Genomic DNA, 26,521 nt, shown 5'->3' on the forward strand with positions numbered 1-26,521 from the left:
AGGACCTACTGATCCAAGTTAAGTGAGCTTCATCTCCATTTTATATAAGAAACTGAGGGTCTGTGAGTTCAGCTACCTTGTTCAACGTCAGCCAGCTACTAAGTGGCAGAGACATTTCAGTCAAAATAGATCTCATATTCTTGGAGTGCTTGATACACCATCCAGATAAGAAAAGACTAACTTTGAGGTTTTGGGATAGGAAAAAATACACTTAACATTACGCTATCTTCTATTTTTACTTTCAGTAGTTCTAACTTTGGGGCAGTCCCATACTCCTAGGGGGCATTTATGCTCAGAGGTCAGGGATGCTAAAACCTGCTACGTCTTACAACCACCGCCATAAAACAGAAACAAAAAGACAAGTCTAAGGGAACTAACAGTAAAATTTAAACCTGAGAAACTGAAAACCTTTTGTTAGTACACTATATCCAGATTATATGCTAATACACTAATGTTTTTCATTATTTTGCACAATGAAAAAATAATTTTTCATGGCAAACTAGGTAGGAAATAGAACTCATTGATATTTAAACAACAGTGGTAGACCTGAGAATTCAGAAGCTTAACAATTACATAGGAATTGCAACTACTTAGTTATAATTGGACTCACATTTAAGACAGTATAGCTATGAATCACACATTCATAGTTGGCAGAACAGAAGCAGACAAACCCATTCTCAACCTCTCTGGAACAGCAAATGAAAAGGGGAGGTCACCGTATAAATCCTGCTTTAATTTTCTACACGCAATCCTTTCCTCTTCCAAATTCCTATATCTTTGAGTTAATTTACTATGCAACTTCAGAGTTCAGAGGCTGTATATTTCGGGTGGAAAGAGGTGAAGGAATTGCTGCATGACTGATAAATAAGAATTACAGAGCCCAGATACAGCTCATTGGTAGTCTGGTCCACAACGCAAAGAGCACTTATTTATTTTTTTGCAGCTGGCCAGTACAGAGATACAAATCCTTGACCTTGGGAATATTTTTAAAAAAATTTAACAGCGTGCTTATTAAGGAGACAGAAATTGGAGTAATCCATTTTTGGGATAATGTTATATCCCAAACCTATAAAAGGGACCTCTATGGACCAATGACTGGGATTCAGAAAATGCTTAACTATAGAAAATAATTCTTAAATAAATAAAAAAGGAAATATTCTTTAAAGGATAGTTTTTACTCTTAGCAAGTGTGTAATAAAGAAAAGGTTTATGTTTAGAAATACCCATTAAGAACCTTTTCCCAGTTACTTCGACATAAAGTAGCCTTTAATACATGAAGTACATCCTTTAACTAACCAACACAAAGGAGGCTGTATAATAGAGACGTTTGCTTTCTAAAAATTTCTTTGAATCCTGACACAATGGCCTTGCTTTAGGGTAACATGAAGGATGCCAAATTTTGAAGTAAATTGGAAGACATTTTCTGACAAGGCAAATATTCAGTTCTGAGCTTCCTGATGCAATTAGCATTCCAAGTGAATGCAACAGGAAGAGGTAAAATCTTCACCACATACATAACGATCAGGATAGCTGTGGTCTGCTGTCTCACCTCCCATTCTCAAGGGAGAGTAAAGGTGCTCGCTGTCAGGCACCATTTAACCAATGCACAGTGAGTTGTGCCTCTACTCAAGGGTTTCCAGAGTATAGTCCAGCCACCTTGCTCTCTGGGTCACATGTAGTCCTGAAGCATGTACCATGTTATGGAAAGTCAAGTTTCAGGAATTAAAAATGGAGTCAGTCAGAATCCTGAGTGTTGTGAGGGAGGCTACAGGGCGTTCAAACCAAGGTTAATAAAAACGATGTCTACGCTGTTCGTGGCAGGGCCTGAAGATGAGAATTAAAATTTCAACTGTGAAAGGAGTTCACCATCACCTAGGGACTGTGCCGGCTGCCTGCCTGGAGTGTGGGCTGTCATGGAAATCCAATTTTATTGAGGGTCTGTCTATACATAGTAATTGGCAGAAAACATGATAGAACAAAACACATCAATTCTTTTCTTTTGAGGAAAATGGCTCCTAAGGGAGAGCCTGTGGTTTGAGTCCTTTTTCTGTGGTCTTGCCTATTCGGCCATCCAGAGCTTAAAGGTCCTGTCATATGAGCAAGTGGCTATGAGCTGCCCATCGGAAGAAATGTCTAGGCCCATCACTTTGCCTTCGTGGCCAGCCAGAGTCTTCAGTGGAGACCAGCCTGGGTGGGTCCATATCTTGGCTGTGTTATCATAGGCACCAGTGAGCAAGAAGTCCCCATGGATAGCTACAATAGAAAAGAAGGGGAGTTGCTTGAGGAATTCAAGTATTCAAAAGAGCATAAGAAAACAAAAGCACAAAAATCTGCAAAGACATACTATTTCAAAAAAGAGGGTATTTCTACATTAAGAAAAACCCAACACTGATTCTATAATCCTACTGGGCCTCTAGGAAAAGGGGAAAACCCAGGCAGATTTAGGGGAGCAAATAACATTATTAAAGTTTTTTGGCTCTTTCCCTGATAGACAATCTGTTTGAAATAATATTAAGGATTCAATGCTTAGAATGTCCATGGAGGAAAAAAATGAAGCAAAGCATTAACAGAAGTCTTCCTTACTACCTAGCAACAAGAAGCATGCTTTGCCACAGCTCTAAGAGTACGGCAAAGGGAAGGAAATTATAATTTGGTCCATTAACAGAGGTCAAATTCTCTCCCTTTCTACTTCTAACTTAAGCTAAAGCCTGGCCTGTATTCCATGAAAGCACAATCCCTGTCTACTTGGTGTTTAGGCCTAAAACAAGAGGAAAGCTCACGCTCAAACTTGACACCAGTCACTAAGTTCTGATGGGCAGGGATGGTGTAGATGCAACGCCGCTGCCGGAGATCCCACACTTTGCAGGTGTTGTCGCCACTGCCAGTTGCAATGTGGTATCTGTGGATCAGATGTAATAGCAAAGTTAGAAACAAAGAATACTTGCTGACCAGGAACCCTCTCCACCCACCACTCAATGAGTTTATTTTACCCATTGGGAGAGAAATTTATTCCATAGATTTCCTTCAGGTGGCCTTCTAGGAACATGATACAACGTCCTGTGCGTAGGTCCCAAACTCGACCAAATGCATCCAGTCCCCTGATAAAATAATGTGTAAGTGAATACTTTGAATCCAGTTCTCTATGAAAGCAGGCATACATAGCAGGTGAGACTACTGAGTTGCCCCTGGCTATGTGGAAGAAGCCTTACCCAGTGCCAGCCAAAGAGCCATCTTGATGGAAGGCAATGTCATACACACCCATGCTGTGGCCTTCCTGATGCAGAATCTCCTCTTGAGCTTCCAAATCCCATAAGCGCCATGAACGGTCATAGCTAAAATAAAATCACATTAACTATCAACCAGCAGATATTTCTTCAGTTTCTACAATGTACAAGGTACTATAAATAACTGTAGCTTAAACTATGATTCTGAAACTATCCATACAACCACATTAATAAGAAATTCCTTTCTGGCATAAACAAAGCCTCAACAACTAAGCATATCTGTGTCTTAGCACCTAAGGGAAACGAGGTACTTGCTGTAAATCTCCTGAGGCTATTTTAAGAACAGAATTCCCTAAGAATGGCTTAGCAAAGATTCTGTTGCCTTCTTTCTTCCCCCATTCAATTGTTATGTCCTTTCATTAATCGAGCATTTAATTAATACATTTACTGGGCCCTAAATTGGATGTTGGGGATAAAAAAATCAATCATAGACAAACAGATCAATGGAATACAATAGAGAATACAGAACTAGACCCACAAATACATGGTCAAATGACTTTCAAGAAGGGTGCCAAAGCAATTTCAATAAGGAAGGGAAAGCTGCTTTTATACAAATAAAGACAAAAAAAGACAAACAATTAAAAAAATGCACAAAGACCTAAACATTGCACAAAAGAGGATATGCAAATAGTCAATAAATATGATAAAGTACTCAACGCCAATAGTTGTCAGGGTAATAAGAATTAAAACCATGAGATAACACTATGCACTGGCTAGACTGCACAAAATACTAAGACTGACAACACCAAATGTTGGCAAGGACGTGAAGAAACAAGAACTGTGGGAATGTAAATAGTATAACCACTTTGGGAAAGTGCATGGAAGTTTTAAAAGAGTTAAATATGTATCTATCCTATGTACTGTACCCTTAGGTATTTGTTCAAGAGAAAGGAAAGAAAAATACATGTCCGCAAAAAGCCTTATATAAGAATATTTATAGCAGCTTATTCTGACTAGCAAAACCTAGGAACGGCCCAAGTGTCCATCAGCAGGATAAATTAACTGTGGCACAGTTATACAACAGACTACTCCTCAGCAATAAAAAGGAACTACTCGGGCCGGCCCGTGGCTCACTCGGGAGAGTGCGGTGCTGATAACACCAAGGCCCCGGGTTCGGATCCCATATATGGATGGCCGGTTCGCTCACTGGCTGAGCGTGGTGCTGACAACACCAAGTCAAGGGTTAAGATCCCCTTACCGGTCATCTTTTTTAAAAAAAAAAAAAAAAAAAAAAGGAACTACTGACAAAAGCAGCAACAAGAATGAATCTTAAAAATGTTTCGCTGATCCCCTTACCAGCCAGCTGCAAACAGCCAAACAAAAACAAACAAAAATGTTACACTGAGTGAAAGAAGCCAGACACAGATGAATTCATACAGTGTGAATACAGAAAATTAATTTATGGTGACAGAAATCAGCTTAGTGGTTGCTTTGGAAGGGCTAGTTGACTGGGAAGAGGCATGAGGGAACTTTCTGGGGTGATGAAAGTGTTCTTTATATTAACGGGGGTGTGTGTGGGTCACATGGGTGGTATTTGTCGAGACTCATCGAAATTGTACACTTTAAATAAATCCCTTACACTGTATGTAAATTATACTCCAATGAAAAAGTTCCTTAACAGATTCTGGTCTCACTGAATTATAGAACCAGAAAGGGAGACCAATTTGTTGGCAGACAAACTATAAGAAAGAGAAGAAAGAGTGAAAATTCTACTTTTTTGGCAATTAGTGATTTTAAAATTTCAGATTAACTCCAATTTAGAAGGCAAATACACTCAGCCCTAACTATATTAAACACTCTCTTCTGATTCCGAATCACTACGGCCCAAGAAAATCCAACTTGAAGATCTATACTTTAAAAATTTACCTGGCAGATAGCCATAAAAGGTTAACAAGATGCCACAGGCTTGTACAGAGAGAAAAAGAAAAGGATGGCTTACCAGGTGGTGCCTAGGAAACGTCCTGATGGATGCCACATTACCCGAGCCACACGCACTGTATGGCCTTCAATATCTGCCACAGGTTCATCACTGAAAAGGAACCAAACATATTTAAACTATTTAATAGTCATATAAATATTCACTGAATTTATTAACTGTTGTGCAGATATACCCATTCTGTATAATTTGAGGAGCTAAATTGTGACTACACTTGTAATTTGTTAAAACTTTAGGGCTAACAATAATTTAAGCCACTTCCCAAGGTGTTAAAAGATTTGGGACTATTTCATGTGCCCACAAGCACAAGACTACCCATAGCACTTCAATAAACATTGTTTTTCTACTTCATTTCATTGTGTTAATAAACTCTTAATGCTATACCATTTAGAATTAGAGAAGAATAAAAGACAATTTTGCCTGATAAGCAAAATAGTCACTCTGCACCAGAATAATGCTCAGATTTTAAAAAGAAAACACATTTTGGTAGAGATGTAAAGATATGGAAATCAAACAGTTTGGGTACAAGTGGATTTACAGATAAATCTGTCTCAAATTTTAGCCTGTTCAAGGATCTGAATGGAAAAAAGAACTCTTAAATAGAGGCTTAGTCTCTTCTTTGTAGCCATTAAATTCTGCTACCCAGCAACCACAGAAAAAAGATCTGAAACCAGAGAAAGGAAATAAACCTAAACCCTAAAGAGGGCAATTAAAAAGGGAACTTTGTCAATGTACATACACAGAACTAACCAATGTCCTAAGGGAATAAATATTGCTAAGTATTACCAAAGCCAATTAAAACTTGCATACAGTGCGCATAAATGAGACCCTGTCTAGCAAAGAGTGGAAACACTAATCAGTTCTTTAAAAATTCTGAAATGAAAACCTTCATATATTCTCCAAAAGAAAGAAAGAAAACTAAGCAAGTGAATTCAGATGTCTTTTAGCCAACAAGGTGCTTCCAAAATTTTGGGGGGAAGGCCGAGCCCGTGGCGCACTCGGGAGAGTGCGGCGCTGGGAGCATGGCAACGCTCCCGCCGCGGGTTCGGATCCTATATGGGAATAGCCGGTGCACTCACTGGCTGAGTGCCGGTCACGAAAAAGACAAAAAAAAAAAAACACAAAAAACCCAAAACTTTTTGGGAAAACAAGTCACAAAGATTAAAATAAAATCAGCTGGAGCTGGAAAATATATTCCAGGCAAAGGATGACACTGTTGGGAGGAGAAGTCACCTCCTTGGCAATACTGCTAGATAGAACCTCATTTTCCTCTCCCCTGTGTCTGTTTGCTAAGAACCAATGGGATGCCAAAAATATTATCTTAAGTCAATCTACCACAGTGCATTTCTCCAACATTAACCTATCAGTAGGAGATAGGTTGGATCTTTCCAGAATAACTAGAGCTGGGTAACAGGGGCCACTATGCCAGATGCAAAAATCAAGGTTCAAAGTTAATAGGTAAGAAAAACTTGGCACAACTCCTCTGGTGAGAAAGGGTCTAAGAAATTAATCTTCCATTATATTTTCACACTAAATTACATTGACTCTCAGAGATCTCTGGGGTTGAGTGTCAGATTTTTAGCCCTGAGGTCCTCAGGGCCAACCAATCAACTACCTACTTTAGTGATGGCAATAAGAACTGCAGAACAATAGTATTTACCTGTCAAGGCTCCAAAGCTTCACAGAACCATCAGCAGCACAAGAAGCCAGGTTGACATCTTTTTGGTCCAAGGAGACAGTGGATTTGGGGTGGAATACAATTGCTCCTACATTTGTGTTATGGCCTAAAGGAGTATAAAAGATAAAAGTTAACGGGTTCTCACCCTTTACAAACTATGTGCAAATACAGACTGATGAATAATACAGATAAGTACAAGGGTGCTTCAAAAAGTTCATGGAAAAATAGAATTAAAAGATGATATAAATCTTTCCATAAGCTTTTTGAAGACCCCCTCATATATACTAGGGAATATGTGGACATACAGAGTATTAAAGTGACTATTCGATTATCGAAAAAATGAACTATTTTAATTTAAACTAATATTTAAATTACATTAAACAAGGAAAACGAAAAAACTTTGTTCTTTAGTTTAGAGATTATAAAATGCCGGAGTTGACTGAACATGAGGGAAATGTGGATGTGTATGAAGTCATTATATTCCAGACTTGCAGCCAGAGAAAACCAAACCAGGTTAAATTAATTGAAGTTAACATTAAAGAATTAATGTTGTGTGTATTGGTTCTGAGTGTCAGGCACAGTTTTACTGCTTAACAGAGTTCATACTGGGAAAACAACTAGGATTTAAACAAGACTCTGACTTACCTCGAAGAGTGTGAAGGAGGTTGCAATCAGGAACAGACCAGAGCTTGCAAAGCCCACTCCTATCAAATACAAAGGAAAGCATCTCAGCCAGGGTTGGTCTGGGAAGGAAAAGGTACCTTGGTAATATTACTAAAGGACTTTCTCTTCTCACCCCAAAAACACTTTACAGTGGCTGACAAAAAATGGAAAATAAAAGGCTTATAATTTGAAGGGTCATAGAAGAAAAAGCTACATCCAGGTTGCATGCAACCAGAGGCCTCTAACTGGTCTATACTTAACATGGCACAAGTTGCCATTCTCCTTAATTTTTGGATCAATTTGTGAAGGAAGGAAGGACAAATTAAACTATCTAATAATAATAACAGCATTAATAATGATGCCATCTCCTTAAATATGAATAGCATTTTGCCACTTACAGAGTACTTAAATTTTGAAAAAGACTTTTTATTTTGGAAAATGTCCAACAAATTACTTTTATATGTATTATCTCATGATTTTATAACAGACTTGTGAGGTAGATAAAGCAGGAATTACCATTCTACTTTATAGTGAAGGTAACTGAGGCTTGGAGAAGTGGAGTGATTTGTATAGTTCCTTGGCTTTCTGCTGAACCACAGGCCTAGTCAATCAGTTCCTATGCATTCACTGTGAGTTTCCTCTCTCACTAGATAGCCATGTCCCACAAAAAACCAAAACCAAAATAAAATGAAACAAAGTATTATATTCTAATTTTCTGCATATGTGTTGGTAAGTAGAAAACAAAGACAAAACCAATAATTAACATTTACTGAGTCCACACACATACCAGGCACTATTCAAGACAAAATGCTTTACAAACACTCTCTCACCCCACTTTACAGATAAGGACAGTGAAGCTTATAAGCATTAAGTATCTTAGCTAGGCCACATAACTAAAAAAGAAAAGCCATATTGAGGTGTGGATACTACTTCGTCTATAAACTCACTCTATGACCTGCTCCAAAATAGTAGTGTCAAGAACATGACACAGGGGCGGCCTGTGGCTCACTTGGGAGAGTGTGGTACTGATAACACGAGGGCCACGGGTTCGGATCCCTATATAGGGATGGCCGGTTGGCTCACTTCGGAGAGTGTCGTGCTGACAACACCAAGTTAAGGGTTAAGATCCCCTTACCGGTCATCTTTAAAAAAAAAAAGAACAAGACAGACTACTACAGGTCATAAATCTCTGGGGTCTCTGGTGAACAGTAAGAGAACAAAGCCTACACAGTATAATACAGCTGGAGGACACTAGTATCTGTAGTTCAATGTGATTATGAGATGCAGAGGAAATCAGAGCTGGCCCATTAGCTCACTTGGGGTAGAGCATGGTGCTGATAACACCAAAATCAAAGATTTGGACCTCTGTAGTGGCCAGCCACCAAAAAAATAAAAAAGACTTCTAAGACAAATGTTGATTTTTTTTTTCAGAACCTGTCCCCCATTTAGGAAAAAACATCATTGTAAAATGGAACTTACCAACAAGCTGTGGCCAGCATTTTGGAATTAGGACTAAAGTGACAGTAGGAGATAGGCCGATCATCCCCAATCTGACTGCAGAAATTATTCAAAGACTTAAAAAAAAAAAAAAAAAAAAGACAATGGTGATCCATTAATAGGCTAATCCAAGAGTTCCTTTGCTTTTCCAAAAGTAACTTTTCAATTTTAACCCACCCCAAGATTCTTTAATACTTTTTTTGTTGTTAGGAGACACTTGTACTATTGAATGATGGAGTCTGGGCTTATCTGGAGTTCTACTATGCTGTTTTCTACAGTTAGTATCACTAGCTTCTGTATCAGCTAAATATAAACAAAACCACAGAATGATTTAAAGCACAGCTTTGACATATTCAGAGGGTGAATTAAAGACTACAACCACAGGCCTCTGCTGAACACAATGCGTAGTAGGCTGCTGCCACCTTAACTGATGGCTCCTCCCATATCGCAACACTTCAAGCAAGGAGGAATTATAGCTCCCTTTACCTTCTCACAGGTCGGCCAAAGGAGAAAATCTAATATTAAGAACCTTCAAGACACTGAACAATTGCAGGGAGCATCTTACCCGGAGAGATTTGTGTAGCTCTTGCATCTGGGAAGTCCTAGTTGTCTCAGGAATCTCTTTATGGAGACGGGCCTCTTCTAAGCGTTTCATTGCCCTGTGACACAGAAACAACATTATTACCATGAGCAAACAGGTCATAAACAAGGGTCCGCACACGTACCTCTACCACTCATTTTCTTTTTTTTTTTTGAGACACAAAACTTAATTTAATAGAAATTTTGTTTTTAGTTCTTACATTCTCAGTGTGAGCCCAGCTGGAACCTGCTGCCCCGCCCCATCCAGAAGTGGCCCAGTCCCGGGGGCAGGGGAGAAAGGGGGAGACAGAATGGGAAGAGAGCCCCGTTCTTCCTCAGTGCTGGGGGGGCTGGAGATGCCACCCCCCCTTCTTCTGCCCCCCCTCTGAGCTACAGGAAGGAGAACAGATGGAATCTCAGGCCTGGGGCTTCTCCTCCACACCCCTGCCCCAGGTTGGAGGCTAGCTAATGGATCCTGGGAGAGAAGGAGATGGAGCAAGGAAAAGATGTTGATGAAGAAAGATGAGAACCAAGAGTGAGGGTTGATGGAGAAGCAAAGACAAAACACCAATTAAAAAAAAGTGTGGGGGGGAAACAAAACCAAAATCCACCCCATATCTGAACCCGCCTGGAAAAAAATGAAAGTTCTCGAGTCTCATAGAGACATTATTTGGCGCGGCCGGCTCTGTAGCGGCGCGCTCAGGCCTCAGTCCAGCCCTGGAGGCGGGTGGTGCGGCCTCTACAGCTCATCCTTGGCCTACCACTCATTTTCATTTAACAACCACAGTCATTATAAAACAGATGCTCAGTCCCTGATAGAAAAAAAGTAAAAAATACGTGTCTTTCTTCTTTTAGAGGATCTCCTTACCTGGGCAGTGAATAATTAGCAATCCATAGTCTAGCCACCTTCAGGCTGTTTGGTCCTTCATGATACCAGGTTTGCTGATACTGAACGGCAAATTAAGAGCAGAAATGTTAAATCTGAAGCATTCCTACCCCTTCCATAGTTCCCCAGAAAAAAGGTGAATTAGGTTCAGTAATAGGATGAAGTCAGGCATATGTGCTTTCTACTGTATTTCTTTCTATGATGTCTTATGAGATGGTTTCTGGTTCCTTGTTAAGTTACACCAAGAATGCTCTGGTTCTTTCCTAAATGGAAAATTCACTTAGCTCCCTTCATACCTACACAAGACCCATGCACTATCGCCAACAACTATTCCTGAGTGGTAGAGCCTTCAAAGACACTGTCTCTCCTCATCCTAGCAAGGTAAACTATTGAAAGCAGAAAATATGAGAACCATCCCCTCACTTCCTTCATGTTTACACTGTGAAGCCAAAGACATATTTTACCTCTTCTTTGGACTTCTTAGATTTCTCATCATCTTTTTTGGTCTTTTTTAAGGCATCAGTACCGACCACTGAGAGGATATTTCTTAACCTGTAATAGAAAGATCGGAATTTAAACACTGTTGAGATAAGATTGTGAAGAAGTACATCTAAGAAGGGAGCAAGCCTCCACTACTTTCTCACAATCCCAACCCCTACCAGCCTCCTTTAAGAGTCAAGTAGGCACGTCTAAACTTCCAGTGGGATTTCTTTCACTCAATCTTCATTTGAAGATTCCCTAAATACAACTATAAGCAACTACCCTACTCTCTTTGGAGTCAACTAGCCCCAGTATTGCTACCACTTCGTCTGTTAAGTCAGCCAACCTTCACTCAATGCCTCAATGTGCTGGATACTGAGTTTGGTGCTAAGTATACAACAACGACTAAAAGATAGTTATTGATTTCAAGTAGCACAGTCCTGGGGAGGAAGAGAGAAAGTAACAGAAAACTACAGTACATTATATTAAGTATTATGGCAATAGTAAACAGAGTGCTAAAGAGAAATAATATAGAAGGTGCACCTAACCTAGGCTTAAAGGGAGGATCAGGGAAGGCTTCATAGAAAAGGTGTTATCTAAATTGAGTCCTCAATTTGTCAGGTCAAATGGTTAAGAATGGGAAAATGACAGTCAAGGCAGAGGGTTAAATAAATGTAAAGCCCTGGAAGTAAGAAAAACATCATAAATAATTTAGTACGGTTGGAGCATAAAGTACAAAAAGAAGACTGGTAAAGGATAAGGCTGGAAGGGCCAGCCTGTGGCTCACTTGGGAGAGTGTGGTGCTGATAACACCAAAGCCGTGGGTTCGGATCCTATATAGGGATGGCCGGTTTGCTCACTGGCTGAGCGTGGTGCTGACAACACCAAGCCAAGGGTTAAGATCCCCTTACCAGTCGGTCATCTTTTAAAAAATAAAAAAATAAAAAAATAAAAGGATAAGGCTGGAAAGTCGTAGAGGCCAGCTCACAAAGAGCTGCTACTGCCATACTAAGGAGGGTTTACATTGGAGAAAGATCCCTAGAAAAGTACAGAGAATGTATTAAAAAGGGAAGAATAAAGGCAGGGGAGTCAGATTGTTGTAGGAGTCCTCTGAGTCATAACAGAGAACTTGAATTAAGATAGTAGCAGTAGGGACTCAAGGCATTCATCTAAGGGACATAATAATGAACAAGACAGGCTTTGCTGGTGGAGAAGATAAATAACATACTATGATAGAGAATAACAGAAAGGCTTTCTTTGCAAGGGGTCAGGTGTTAAGAAAGCCTTCTTTCAATTAGTGGCATTTATGCTGAAACAAAATAAAAAGTCTCTTAAAGGCAAGAGAGAAGAATGAAAAGAGAAAAATGAAGTGAAAAAGCAGAAAAAGAACTAGAGTATTCCAGGAGGATCGAGGTGGCTAGTCTAATAAATTGGGGAAGAGTGGCACAATTTAAGGTTGAAGACCTTACAGACCATGATTAGGAGTTTTTACCCCAAGTACAAGAAGACGCTGAAGGATGTTAAGCAAGCAATTAACACAACATGTGTGGGGCTATCACAACAGTCTAGACGTGAAATCAATGCAGACATAGCAAAGAGGACAGATTGGAGGTACACTTCACCAGTCGAATAGACTAGATTTTGCTGATGGATTACAGAGAAAGTGAGGTAGGTTTCTTTCTTTCTTTTTTTTTTTTTTTTGTCTTTTTCATGACCAGTACTCAGCCAGTGAGTGCACCGGCCATTCCTATATAGGATCTGAACCCGCGGCTAGAGCGCGTCGCTGCGCTCCCAGCGCCGCACTCTCCTGAGTGCGCCACGGGCTCCGCCCTAGTGAGGTAGGTTTCAACTGAGAACTGTGTGAGTGGTAGTGCCATTTGCAAGGAGAGTAAGAGACGGGTGGGACACGGAGTTCAATTAGATATTTCAAGTTTGAAGTACCTGTGGGATACCCAGGTACAAAGAGAGATTAGGGGGTCGTCAGAATATACATGGTAAATGATGTCATGAAAGTGGATCTGATCACTCAGGGTGAGTGTAAAATAAGGGCAAAGAACTGCAGCCCCTAAAGTTCAGGCAGGGAAAAAAGAGGCATAGAAAGTAAATGAGAATTTGTCTGAATTTTCCTGATAAAGAAATGAGAATTAAAAAAAAGGTGGGGGTGGTGGCCCATGGCTCACTTGCGAGAGCATGGTGCTGACGACACCAAGTCAAGGGTTAAGATCCCCTTACCAGTCATCTTTAAAAAAAAAAGATGCTGGACAGTTAGCTCAATTGGTTAGAGCACAATGTTGAAAATACCAAGGTCCGGGGTTCGATCCCTGTATTGGCCAGCTGCACCCCGCTCCAAATGTGAGAATTAGCTAGAGAGATAGGAGGAAAATCAGGAAGATTTGGTCTCATGGAAGTGAAGGAAAGAGAGTGCTTCAAGGAGGGAGTGGCTGGCAGTGTACTAGGGCTATTCTTAGTAAAGATGGGTTGGTGACCTTAACAAAGAGCAATTTCAATGTGGTAGGGGTCAGTCAGTTTGCAATAGGTTGAAGAGTAAATGAGGGGTAAGGACCTTAAGAGAATAATATAAACAACCTTTGCAAGAAGTTGATGACGAAGGGAAGAAATGGTACAGTGGATAGAGAACAGAAGGGTGTCCTCATAATTGCATATGACTAGCCCATCACTAAGAAACATTGCAACCTTAAAAAATCACAAGATGAGCATTACCTGAGGACACTGTGTCTCTTCAATAAAATCAAAAAAATATTTTTTATTATTATGTTTTATGTCACTGACATAAAATGCATCTGATGTCTACACTTTCCAAGCTAAACAACAAATGTTTTTCCAACTCAAAGTTCACATTCGGGAGGGGAGAGAAGACAGCATGTTAGCACTCTCTTCATAGTTCATAAACAAAAATTAGTAGTCGAGTAAAAGCTGACCTAAGACTCAGATTATGGGCTAAACTACATAAATACAACTTAATAAGATATTGTTAACACTGAGACATTCTATTAAAGTTTCAAGCTAAAAGGTATAGTGAAATTTGGAACTAGAGCCCTGTGATTAATAAAGAGTAAATATTTAGAAAAAGCACCTTTCTCTTCTTTCCGCAGGGCCCTCTCCAAAAAGTGTGATAGGTTCCCCCAAGGCTCTAAGGCAAGCCTTGACCTCTGAGTCATCGGTGGAAACATTGATTTGCCGGGCTCGCTTCCTTCTTTCAAACTCAGCCAATACTTCCGCCTGTCGCTCACTGATGTGTTCTTCAATTTCAAACACTTCTCCTGTAAAAAGAACAGGTAATATCGGCATAACCACCAGATCCTCATATAGAGAGAAATAAATAATTTCTAACAACTGGAGTCTGTGTATGTTCCTAGGGAAAGGTAATTTGCTAATCTATTACACACTTTATAGGTACAGTTTGCTGTTTTCAGTTTTTTAAATTATGCCAAACACATAAACCTAAATGACACAGCTCTAAAAGGCAGGAAAAGGTTCAAGCCACCTCTTGTTTCATTTGGCAAATTTAAACCTGTACAAATACAAACACATAACTTAGACGAGATCAGAAGGTAAGAGTACAAAACACCTTTGGCAAATGAATTAACTAGGCCTTCTATACAGAAGATAAAATTGAATTTATTTTTTAAAGTTTACTTATTTATTTATTTATTTTACATGCTATGATGTTGTTATGGAGCAGTTGGAGGGGGAGAAGTGTAGGAGGAAGGAAACAGGGTGGGAGGAGGAGGAAGGAGGAGGGGTGGGGTTGAGGCCTGTGGCACCCCCTTCATCCCTGCAGGGGGGACCAGGGGGCTTCCAGTGGTGTCTTGCTCATTGCTGGGCTGGTTGCAGGTGTTGAGGGGGGACATGGCCAAGGCCCGAGGCCCCCCACTGCCCCGGCTAGAGATAGCCCGGGGTCACTTCCTTAGGCTGCTGGGTGGTCTTTGCTGGGCTGGTTGTGGGTGTGTGGGGGGAGAAGGGGGTGTGGCTGAGGCCCTGGGAGTGGTGGTTGGGGGGGCACTGCCCAGGCTCAGGAGTGAAATGTTATTTTAACAGCCGCCAAAGCTATTCTCTAAAACAGTCCCAGTACAGTGACACTTACAAACGTTAACTAGTAAACTGGAAATAATTACCATGAAAATGAGATTTCTATGACTATAAGGCTTTTTGGAAAATCTAGCAACTAGTTTTAAAACCCACACCAAACACAAGCATTTAAATGAAAAATGAGAAGTACACTGGCAATGCAGTTATGTTTAAAAACAGCATAAAAGGTTAAAAAAGTCACTGAAGTGCATGTGTACAGAAAAGAAAATCTGTGAGAGGATCAATGAGAAACTTGACAGAAGTCCTTTTTGCAGTCTTTTTATTCTATTCCTTTCTGTACTGTTTGAATTTCTCATGACAAACACGTATAATTTTTAAAAATGTAGCGGACCTCTTGTTACTGATATGGAAAGATATCCTCAAGTGTACATAAAATGAAAAATGCAGGTTATAAAACAATTTATATATCATGGTTTCATTTGTGGAAAAAAATCATATACAGTCATCCCTAGGTATTCGTGGGGGATTGGTTCCAGGACTTCACTTGGATACCAAAATCCGAGGATGCTCAAGTCCCCAATATAAAATGGCATAGTATTTACATATATAACCTATGCACATCTTCTGGTATACTTTAAATCATCTCTAAATTACTTATAATGCCTAATACAATGTAAATGGTATGTAAATAGTTGTTATACTGTTTAGGGAATAATGAGAAGAATAAAAAGGCTGTACCTGTTCAGTACAGACACAATTTTTAAAAAAATTTTTTGATCCATGGTTGAATCCACAGATGTGGAACCCATGAATACAAAGGGTCAACCGTATTTTTATAGCTGTATTTAAATTATCAGAAAGATATATACCTAATCAATAAGCAATACAGAATTTCCTACTTCACATATTCATATGTTGTTTGATCTTTTAAAATAAAACGATTACTTTTATAATAAAAAAAGACTTCATTTTGGGTAAAAAATAACCGGAAAACTAAAAAAGGGAGAGTATTATGAACCACTCTAGTGCTAAATCAGTGCCAGAACTCTGTTAGATCGCCAGACGACGAATGGAATCAACTTGAATCCAAATGTACACTGAGTAAACTTCTGGTAAAATTACTAATAATTCGAGGAAGAAAAACTGTATAAAACGTTGTAAGAAAAATGGCCTCTGGATGATACTAAGAGGGGTAGGCAAAATACAGCCTTATATACTAAAGTTTAAGAACTGAAATTTTTTGATTTAGGAAGCTATTATTTACAGAAAATTGGAGCATCAAAGGAGAAGATGGAATCTCAACACGCATCTTACCCGAGGTTATATTAATATTTCCTGCTTCGATTCCTGCTTTAAGTCCTTCTTTTCCCAAAATCCCAGACTCTCCTTTGGCCAGACGCTCCCTCTCCTTCTCTTCCAAACTTCCATAGTAGATGTGTGGTTTCTTCACAACAGGAGCAACTAAGTCATCAGGTGCTTTAGTTTTGGTCGCCTGCTAAATCAAAGACCTAGATTAATCTAAGGTTTCACTTTAGTAATCTACTGGGTTTCCCCAAAGGATGCAACTCATCCTGAACTTCAATCCTATTTCCTTCCCAAACGAAAGGACAAGTTGGATTCCAATTAAGATGTTTCTCACTGATTTGTGCGCTGGGGGTGGGAGGAGGGTGTTTCAGTCCCTCAATCGCTTAAGTTTGGCAGATAGGAAGAGGATGATAAAGCTAATGAATTTCTCTTGGTGATTTTTCCATCAAAAGTTTGCTTTGGGGGCCGACTCCGTGGCGCACTCGGGAGAGTGCGGCGCTGGGAGCGCAGCAGCGCTCTCCCGCCGCGGGTTCGGATCCTATATAGGGATGGCCTGTGCGCTCACTGGCTGAGCGCGGTGAGGCCGGTCACAAAAAAGAAAAAAAAAAAAGTTTGCTTTGGGGCCGGCCCCGTGGCTCACTCAGGAGAGTGCGGCGCTGGTAGCACCGAGGCGTCGGGTTCGGATCCTATCTAGGGATGGCCGGTGCGCTCACTGGCTGAGTGTGGTGCAGACCACACCGTGTCGAGGGTTGCGATCCCCTTACCGGTCAAAAAAAAAAAAAAAAGTTTGCTTTGGAACATGTTTACTTCATTCTGTTGGAAGTGCAATCTCTTCTGGGTTTTATGATACTTCCAGGGTAACTGCTCATCCCTGGGGAAATAGCAAAGATAACTGAAATAATCAAGGCGGTGCTAAGTAGGAACAAGTTACAACGTTACTGGTCTGTCCATTTCAAACGTCTTCTGACCTGAGGCAGTAGATTAGGAGTTAACGTAAGGGAAGCGTCATTACAATTCTGAAATCTGACAAAAGACATAAATCTTGACTAATCTAAGACACTTCACCATTCTAGAGTACCGTTTTTGGACCGGTCAGAGATGTGTTTGCCACTCGGGGCTGCAGTGAGAGAGGTGAAAATGAGCTACAGCACTTGAAAGCGCTTAGGGATCAAGAAAACGGTGCTCGGCTCTCCGGGACACGACTGAGTCCCGCAGCCCTCCCCCTCAGCCCTCCGCCGCTTTAGCCCGTTTCCTAACGGCCCCTTCCCGCAGGGACCCCCCTACCCACTCCGCGCTCCCTGCCGCAGTGAGCTGAGATCCCGAGCTCTGTACCGTGGAGGAGGTTCGAGAGGAAGCCATGCTGGGTACCGGAGCCGTGAAGCGCCAGCGAAAGCGGTAATCTACGTTTCAGACCGCCCACCGCGCGCCCAGCAAAGCGGAACTACGTCACCTACCGGAAGTGGGTCGAGAGCCGACACCGCCCGGTGGCGCGGAGCACGATGGGGGTCGTAGTAGGGAAGGTCCTGGTTGTATCGAGGAGTATGACACGTAGAGCCTCCAAGAACAGCTCGCAGAAGACGAGGTTCTGCGGGCAGGGGCTCAGAGCAGTCTGGGAAGTGTAGTCCAGTTGGCTTAGTAGTAGCTTCGTGGTGGGAGCCGAGGTCCCGGGGAAGGGGCTGAGCGGGCTGGAAGCGAGGTAGGTGCGAGTCGCGCGGCTCGGGGCTGAACTCGAGGCCTTACGGGGCCTGCCGTCCCTCCGGTGCCTAAGGGAGGCCTCACGTCGTCCAGGAGCTGAGGGCCATGTTGCCACGGAAACCCTCGCCCGGGATCCAGGAGTGTCTCCTGTAGCTGGGGGAGGAGGGCTGTTCTCCTTCGCGGTGGGGAAGGCCTCCCAGGGGCTCCCCTCTGAGCTGGATGAATTTGCAGTAAATTTGGGCAGCGGTGAGAGATTAAGCTCCAAGAGCCTTCTGGCGCCAAAGTGAAAGATCTGGCGGAGGAGCTACGGCCTGATTTTGTTAATTTTGTTTTGTTGTCTCTAGTCGGGTCTTTGTATCAGATTGAGAGATTATGAATGAGAAGGCGTCAGGTAAACTGTACCTAAGCAACCCTCTGCATTGCCCTATGCACCTCTAGTTGCTGGAACCATCAGAAAAGAACGAGACGAGGTTTTTACTCCCCATGCGGGGGGTGGGAGATTCTCAAAATATTGGTGTTTCCGGAGCAGGACGAACCCTCACCACACCCCCGCAGAACAATTACAGTAATAATAGGTGTTATTTATTGAGCCTTTACAAAATGCCAAGTTATGTTCCAGGAGCTTACTCTGCATATGTCTTCCAATTCATACGACAACAGAGTATAAACACGAATGAGGAAACTAAGGCTTTAGAGAGAGATGATAGATGAAGCTAATGGTCCAAGATCAATGGCTTAGTGAGATTAGAACCTCTGCCCTTTCGCCTTCGGAACCAGCACTTTTAACCATTACTCATTTCTATTGATCAGCTTTTCAGTTTGCAGAAAAGTTAAGAAAATGTCTAACGGTTTTTCCCCCTTTTAAGTATTCCTTTCTTCCCCTCTTTGGAACTTTTCTTCCTCTACCTGTCTACACTGGAGTCTGGTAGAAGATAGTGTCTGATTTAGTACAAAGCAATTTGAAATTTAATGTGCCGGCGTTTTGTGTTGATAATATCTCGTGTATCTGTCTCAAGCTTCATGGGAAAAAGAAATGTTTCTTCCTTTGTATACTTCACAGCACCCAGTTTCATCACAGATATGCGGGTACTTCAAAAAGTTCGTGGAAAAATAGAATTAAAAGATAATAGGAATCTTTCCTTGAACTTTTTGAAGTACCCTCGAATATGTAATAATGATTTATATATGTACATACTTTATTTATTTATTTATTTTTAAAAGATGACCGGTAAGGGGATCTTAACCCTTGACTTGGTGTTGGCAGCACCACGCTCTCCCAAGTGAGCCATGGGCCAGCCCTTTTTACATACTTTAAAAGAGCTTTTACTTACATAATTCTTATTTAATCCTCATCATATGGACCTATGTATAATTTTTATAGAACATCATCATTAACCAAACTGAACAACTTGCTTTGACTTCTTTTGTAAAATAGGGATCATTTTGGGGCCGGCCCATGGCTCACTTGGTAGAGTGTGGTGCTGATAACACGAAGGCCGCAGGTTCGGATCCCTATATAGGGAATGCCAGTTAGCTCACTTGGGAGAGCGTGGTGCTGACAACACCAAGTCAAGGGTTAAGATCCCCTTACCGGTCATCTTTGAAAAAAAAAAATAGGGATCATTTTGCCAGCTTCCCAGGGTTTTTGTGTTTTAAAAAAAATAGTGTAAAGAACGGGACTAGGGCTGGCTGGTTAGCTCAGATGGTTAGAGTTGATAACACCAAGGTCAGGGGTTTGGATCCCTGTACCGGCCAGCCACACCCTCCCCCCGGGACCCCCCAAAAGCAAAAGGAATAGCAGAACCTAGTTCAGGGCTCAAAAAAGTTTATTTCACTTTCTGTCTTTGGATCTCTCATTTTATTCAACAAACATTTACTGACTGCTTGTTGTAGATACACTACTGGATGCTGTCTGTGGAGAATATGAAGATGATACCATCAACAAATGTTAAACTCAATTGTGGGAGTTTTGCTTTCTCAAAAAAATGTTTTTTGTTAACACAGTATTGCCTTGGATTTTCAGACTGTGGAGTGTTCTCTGGAGCCTCTTTGTGCACTGTTCTCTCTGCCTGCTCTTCAGAAGTCAGCTAAGACATCATTTCCTCCAGGAGGCCTTGCCTGACATCCCTGTCTACCCCACACTCAGCCCAGACTGGATTGGGTGCCTGTGTGGTGCCATTGCATTACCCTCATCAGAGTTCTTATTATGCTATTTCACAGCTTTCTCTTTACTTGTCTGTTTTCCCCACAGATTGTGACTGTACCTTTTCACTCTGTAGCTGAAGCACAAGAAGTGTTTCTTTAATGAATGACATCCATTTAGGACCTATTTTGACCCTGAGGATAATCCTGTGAATTGGTGAGTTAGAGGGAGTTTTCAGGAGATTTAGCAGACTGATTTTAGCATTCAGGAGTGATCACAAATCTCTGACAGTTCTCATGTAGAGTAGATTAAATTTAATGGTTTGTCCATTCTCCCTCTAACTATACTGAGTTAAAATGTGGTAGTTAACTTTATTCTTTTGGCTAGAATATTTCTTTGAATGTGATTGGAGTATGAGATTAACGTGATTATTGCATAGAATTCTATCTTACAGCAAGTTTGCTATTTTAAGTTCTCACAGAAAATTTTTTTTTGAATTATAGGGTTGTGGACCTTCATCATGTAATAAAAATATAGTAATTATACACATAAAGACTTTAGAAGTTTATGTGTAAATCGAAATGAGTTTTTTGTAGCACCATTCACTTTAGTGTGCATGCTTGAAAATTGATCTTATGTTTGTAGCTGAGATTTGTCACCTCCAGTTTTTCCTCCTCTGCCATTTTTAACAGCACTGGCTCTGGCCCTTAATGTTGATTTCAGTATGCTGCGTCGAAAACCAACACGCCTGGAGCTAAAGCTTGATGACATTGAAGAGTTCGAGAGCATTCGAAAGGACCTGGAGGTAAGAGTACAAGTTTCAAACCCTTAGGAATATTTAAAACAATAACTAACTTCTTGACTCCAGAGTCTTAAACCAACAATTTATTTGAAATCTCTATTTGGATGCTTTACAGGCATCTCAAACTTAATCTGTTAGTTTCCCATGGCTGCCATAACAAAGTACCACAAACTTGGTGGCTTAAGACAACAAAAATTTATTCTTTCACAGTTCTGCAGGCCAGAAGTCTGAAATCAGTATCACTGGGCTGAAGTCAAGATGTTAGCAGGGTTACACTTCCTCCTGGGGGCTCTAGGGGAAAATCCATTCCTTGGCTCTTCTAACTTTTGGTGGCTGTTGACATTCCTTGACTTGGGGCTGCACCACTCCAATCTCTGCCTCCACGGTCCCATTGCTTTCTCCTCTTCTGTCTGTGAAATCTCCCTTTGCCTCTCTTTTATAAGGCTTACCTGGATAGTCCAGGATAATCCCCCCATCTCAAGATACTTAGTTTAATCACATCTGCAAAGACCATTTATAGGTTCCAGGAATTAGGACCCAGTGGCTTTGGGGGCCAGTATTCAGCTTGCTACCCTTAACGTGTTGAAAAGAAAACAGAACACTCTCAATTTTCCCCTCAAACCGGTTATTTCCACTCTCTGCATCCCCCTCACGAACCCCCAGTGTTTTCCAGCTCAGTATCTATCCAGTTGCTCAGGACAGAAACCTAGCAGTCATTCTGTAGTCCTCCTTTCTCCTCACCTTTTATATTCAATCTGTCTGTAAATCCTTTGATTCTACTTCCGGAATATGTCTAGAATCTACCTGTACCTTTTCACCTCCACTTTTATTGCCCTACTGCAAGTAACTCTTCTACTGCAGTTTTAATAGCATCCTAAATGGTATTTGTACTTCCATTTTTGTCTCTTCAGCCCATTCTCCATCAGGTATCTAGAATGATCTTTAAAATTTTTTAGATCATGTTATTCCCTTTTAAAATTCCTCAGTGCTTTCCTGCACTTAGAATAAAATCGGAATTCCTTATGCAGGTCTACAAGATTTTGTATGTTCCAGCCCCATCCAGTTTCACCTCATGTCACTCTTTGCCTTGCCCTCTATACCCCAGCCACACTGGCTTTCTTTCATTTTTTTGACATGCCAAACTACTTATCACTAACCAGCCTTTGCACATATTATTTCCCTCTGCCTGGACTGCTCCCCTTTTCTTCCAGTCTTGTTTTAAATGTTGCCTTCTCAGTCTGAGAGGCCTCTCTTTACCCTATCGAAGTGGTGTGTCACTCCTATCCATGCTGCCTCCAACCCATTAGGTTCTCACAAAACTCTATATATTTTTTCATAGCATTTATTTTAACTTACAATGATATATTGGTTTGTTTATTATAAAGTCATTTACATTAGGAACTTTGATTAGTCTGTCTGCTTCACCACTGAGTTCCCAGCATCTAGCACATAGTAGGGGCCCAGTATGTATTTTTAAGTGTGGCCTTACCACACAGTATTAGATGTCCATTAATAAGAGTTAAATTCTTCAGTGAACTTCAGAATAAAGTCCAAATTCCTTAGTATGGCATATGATGCCCTTTGTAACATGGTCCTTGCTCATCCCTCCATTTCATCTTCCACTGCCAGTTATCTTTAGCTTTAATCTCAATGCCTGTAGGCCGTGTTCCTTTTGCCTGAAGTGCCTTTCCCTTTCTTCGCCAGGCTAACTCCTACTCATCTTTTGACTTAGCTCCTTCCAACCCCTAGCTGGGTTAGCTTCAACGTCCTTCCCTGTGTTGACCTCTCTCATAGGTACTGTCACTCTCTGTTGTAATCGTTTGTCTGTTTTTCTGTTTTCCCCCACTGGGCGTTAAGCTCCTTGAAGGCAGGAATTAGTGTATTCATCTCTGTGTCTGTCCCCTGCAATGCCAGGCCCCAAAGAGGGCTCACTGCAAGTTTATTTTCATTTGCTGTCCTAGTAGATACAGATGCTCCTCCACTTCAGATGGGGTTATGTCCCAATAAACCCATTATAAAGTTGAGAAATCATAAGTCAAACCATCATAAGTTGAATATCGTTTGTATTTTGTACCATGTGATGGAGGATATCTTGCATGCATCCACAAACATATTAAGACTGTATGTGCTTTACGTGAAGACTTATAACTTAGATTTCCTTTCCCCTTTCTTAATCCTAGGAGACTTGACTGTTCTGTAAGCATAATGTTTTGCTTTTTAAAAACTCACAGTGATAGTGTATTATTAAAAATGAGCTTTAAGTATGGATTAAATTTCAGTTCTAATGAGTATCATAAAATGCTAGCTATACTGAACTTTGTCTCTGCAGAGTCAGCCCACTATTTAGTCTTTCCAGTAAAGGCAATTATCTAGTGGTTTGGCCTGTTTTAGAGCCACTTAGGAAGGAGGGACTGTCTTTCCCTAAACTAAAATGAAACCAGTAGAAAACTGGTATTTCATTTTTACTGAAATTAGTTTGATTACACTACCATGACTCTAGATTCTGAAACCTTCAGCAGTTGTTTACAGTGGGAAGCCTTTTAAATTATTTCATTGCATTTGTTTGTTCTCAGAATGATAGAGTCCTTTGCCTTTTGAACTTGTTTTCACAAAAGTGCTTGGGTAGAACTTTTTAATGTCACTAACTGATAGTGTACACTAACTAGAAAGTAATCAGGAAGGTCATTATACTTGTCACATAAAAGGTAATACCTTATTTGACTCACTGTAATGCTTTTTTTTTTTTTTTTTTTTTTAAAAAAGATGACCGGTAAGGGGATTTTAACCCTTGACTTGGTGTTGTCAGCACCACGCTCACCCAGTGAGCAACCGGTCATCCCTATGTGGGATCCGAACCCGTGGCCTTGGTGTTATCAGCACCACACTCTCCCGAGTGAGCCACAGGCCGGCCCTCACTGTAATGCTTTGATGTTGGCATTTATTTTTATTTTATTTTATTTTTTGGTGTTGGCATTTAAATGCTCACATTTCAGCAGTGAGTGGTGAAGAATGGTGGTAATTACAATGATTAGAGTAGCTGAGTTATTTTTCTAGTAGGAACTCTAGACAAAATATCTGTTCACTCTCTTAGAGAAAGTTATCATCATCTAATATCTTTACAGTCAGGTGGTGGTAGTTATGGGATAAGTGTTATTCTCTTTTTGAAAATGATGAATCTAAAGACATACTTTGGGAATTCTGCAGTCACTTGTGACTTAAGAGCCAAACCTTTTATCTGAAAACAAAACGAAGCCCCCAAATTCAGACCTTTTTATAAGATAGCATAAAGCCTTCTAGTGTTACTTTTAATCTCATGGGGTCGGTCAGGCTGTAGATTTTTGGTGGTTATTGTTTTACCAATCACTTTATTTTTCCATCTATTCTCTTGAATAATTCATTTGCTGAAATGCCCTTTGCTCCCACTTGTCTGTTAACTCTTTATGTGTTTTTCCAATTGCAGCTTCCTGCTTTGAACTTCCACCACCAACTCCTCACCTCTTCTTTGTATCTCTTTTGGCAGTGTGGGCTTCCCTCTGTCATTGGCCCTGATGTGATGACCTTATAATTACCGATTTGCTTTTTTCCCTATTGGACCATGACATCCTGGAGGTTAGGGGTTTTATCTTTTATCACAGTATCCATTGTGACCCTTATTATTGCTAAACTTAGGATTTCAGTTTATCGTTCTTTAGACCCTCACTCTATCCTTTACCCCACGCCTAGGACATGGTAGGTGCTAAGTGAACATATGCTAACTGAAAGAATGTTGCCTTAGTCCTAAAACTTTTATACTTTTAGACCCGTAAGAAACAGAAGGAAGACGTGGAAGTCGTAGGAAGCAGCGATGGAGAAGGAGCCATTGGGCTCAGCAGTGACCCCAAGAGCCGGGAACAAATGATTAATGATCGAATTGGTTATAAACCCCAACCAAAGCCCAACAATCGCTCATCTCAATTTGGAAGTTTTGAATTTTAGGGATGGATTATCTTGCATGCCAGATCCCTGGAACGGAGTAAATTGATGGCAGAAGTACAAACCGGATTTAGAGAATGAATGCTTGCAGTCAAGCAGAATATTTTACCTCCTGTAGAGAGGAATACTTCTGCATGAGATTACTGATGCTTAACTTTCTCTCTAAGCTGGAATCCAAACTCTGGTTTGTCTCTGGAAAATTTGAGTGTATAAAACTTATCTGATTTTTGTTTTTTAAAATAAATATATTTTTGGAAAAATGTGAGACATCCTTAATGAAGTATAATAGCATCATTAACCCCTAGACTTTAAAAGGTGATTGCTACAAGAGGTAACATCATTCTTCCCATCTTTATTAAAAGACCCTAAGCACTGAACACTTCCAGTTAATCCCTGCCATTTTCATTTAACTCATTTAGTCAAGTATTTATTGAGTGCCCACCATGTGATAACCAACAAAGATCCCTGCCCTTGTGGAGGTCAGATTCTAGTGATTTTTGTAAATGTGAACAAGTTGTAGGTACCAGATCTGTTTACAGAATGGCTTTGTAATTAGTTTGGGTACAACTTAGGACAGGCAGTGGAGAGAAACAAGAGGGAAATGCTTCTAACACTATTACCATCATTCCAATTTTCTTTCCTTTCTCAACTTGCCTAAGAGTATTTATCATCAAGAACCAATCTGAGAGGTAGCTTGGAGGATAATTTTGAATCATGCTCTATTGTTTTAACTGTTAAATTCAACCTCAGGGAGCTATGAGCTGTGGTGGTAAGAACCTTTGGAATCATCAGTTAAAGAGACCCCTTAACAGGATTTTACCCAGTCTTTCTTGAGGGAGTTTAAGCCTAAATAATAAGAATGAGGGAGAGGCAGGGATAGAAGAGGATATATAGTTTCCCTTCTTGCTCCTCACATTCTTACAAAACCATTATTCTTCCAATTTTATCTAGGACCTTCAATTCTGTTATCTGTCTCCAAAAAACCAAGATAGAGAAACCAAGTTATCTTGAAGCCTGCAAAGGCCCTATGGAGGGGCAAAAAAAGAAGGGAGGAACAAGACTGCCTCAGCGTTTGTCACTCTGACTTCCCAGCATAAATAGGCACAGAACCATGAAAACATTGTGCCTCCTCAATGTCTTCCCCTTCCCTGTTGATAGCAAGTACTCAGACTCCCTCATTTAATCTTCCACTCCTATGAGGCTACTTTATTCTAATTTTACAAAAGGTGAAACTAATGCTCAGCTATTAAGTGGTAGAGCTGAGATTTGAACACAGTCTAATTTCTGAAACCATGCTCCTAAACTTCCTTGCTACATTGCTGTCTTAGTTTTCGACACCTGAGTTTAAGAAAGTAGGGATGTCACGGGTAGAGTGAGGTTGCTGTTGTCAGCTGTCAGGAAATTTTCATGCTATTTTATTTATAGAGAATAAGACAATTACTAGATCAGTAGATGAGAGCTTATTGCAGCTGTCAATCTTTTTTGGCACAACTGAAATCACATTCATCGATTCTGTATTTCTTAGGTCCTACTGTTCACTTTGGGATTATC

General features: G+C 40.7%; 2 protein-coding genes across 5 annotated transcripts; one reads left to right on the top strand and one right to left on the bottom strand.

Moving 5' to 3' along the window:
* Positions 1–572: 572 nt before the first annotated feature.
* On the bottom strand, positions 573–17,777 carry PRPF4 (pre-mRNA splicing tri-snRNP complex factor PRPF4). Of its 4 annotated transcripts, none has more exons than XM_063081963.1 (14): positions 17,691–17,777; positions 16,368–16,545; positions 14,098–14,284; positions 10,988–11,075; positions 10,506–10,585; positions 9,624–9,717; positions 9,041–9,135; positions 7,544–7,602; positions 6,881–7,004; positions 5,224–5,313; positions 3,210–3,332; positions 2,991–3,098; positions 2,781–2,899; positions 573–2,253 (listed from the first exon to the last, which is right to left on the bottom strand). In XM_063081963.1, the coding sequence occupies exons 1-14, from the start codon at positions 17,715–17,717 to the stop codon at positions 2,060–2,062; spliced, it is 1,566 nt and encodes a 521-aa protein (XP_062938033.1). In that variant the 5' UTR covers positions 17,718–17,777; the 3' UTR covers positions 573–2,059. The 4 variants fall into 4 exon arrangements, with proteins under 4 accessions (XP_062938033.1, XP_062938032.1, XP_062938031.1 ...); XM_063081962.1 differs by having other exon boundaries at positions 16,368–16,548; positions 17,691–17,772; XM_063081961.1 differs by having other exon boundaries at positions 17,643–17,764.
* A 98-nt stretch (positions 17,778–17,875) lies between these two features.
* CDC26 (cell division cycle 26) lies at positions 17,876–25,230 on the top strand. The gene is made up of 4 exons (XM_063082456.1): positions 17,876–18,054; positions 20,305–20,412; positions 20,889–21,001; positions 24,797–25,230. Exons 3-4 carry the CDS (start codon positions 20,921–20,923, stop codon positions 24,971–24,973), a joined length of 258 nt encoding a protein of 85 aa, XP_062938526.1. The 5' UTR covers positions 17,876–18,054; positions 20,305–20,412; positions 20,889–20,920; the 3' UTR covers positions 24,974–25,230.
* The last annotated feature ends 1,291 nt before the right edge of the window (positions 25,231–26,521 follow it).

This window comes from Cynocephalus volans, chromosome 17 (assembly GCF_027409185.1).
Source record: "Cynocephalus volans isolate mCynVol1 chromosome 17, mCynVol1.pri, whole genome shotgun sequence".
In the NCBI taxonomy this organism is placed as follows: Eukaryota; Metazoa; Chordata; class Mammalia; order Dermoptera; family Cynocephalidae; genus Cynocephalus; species Cynocephalus volans.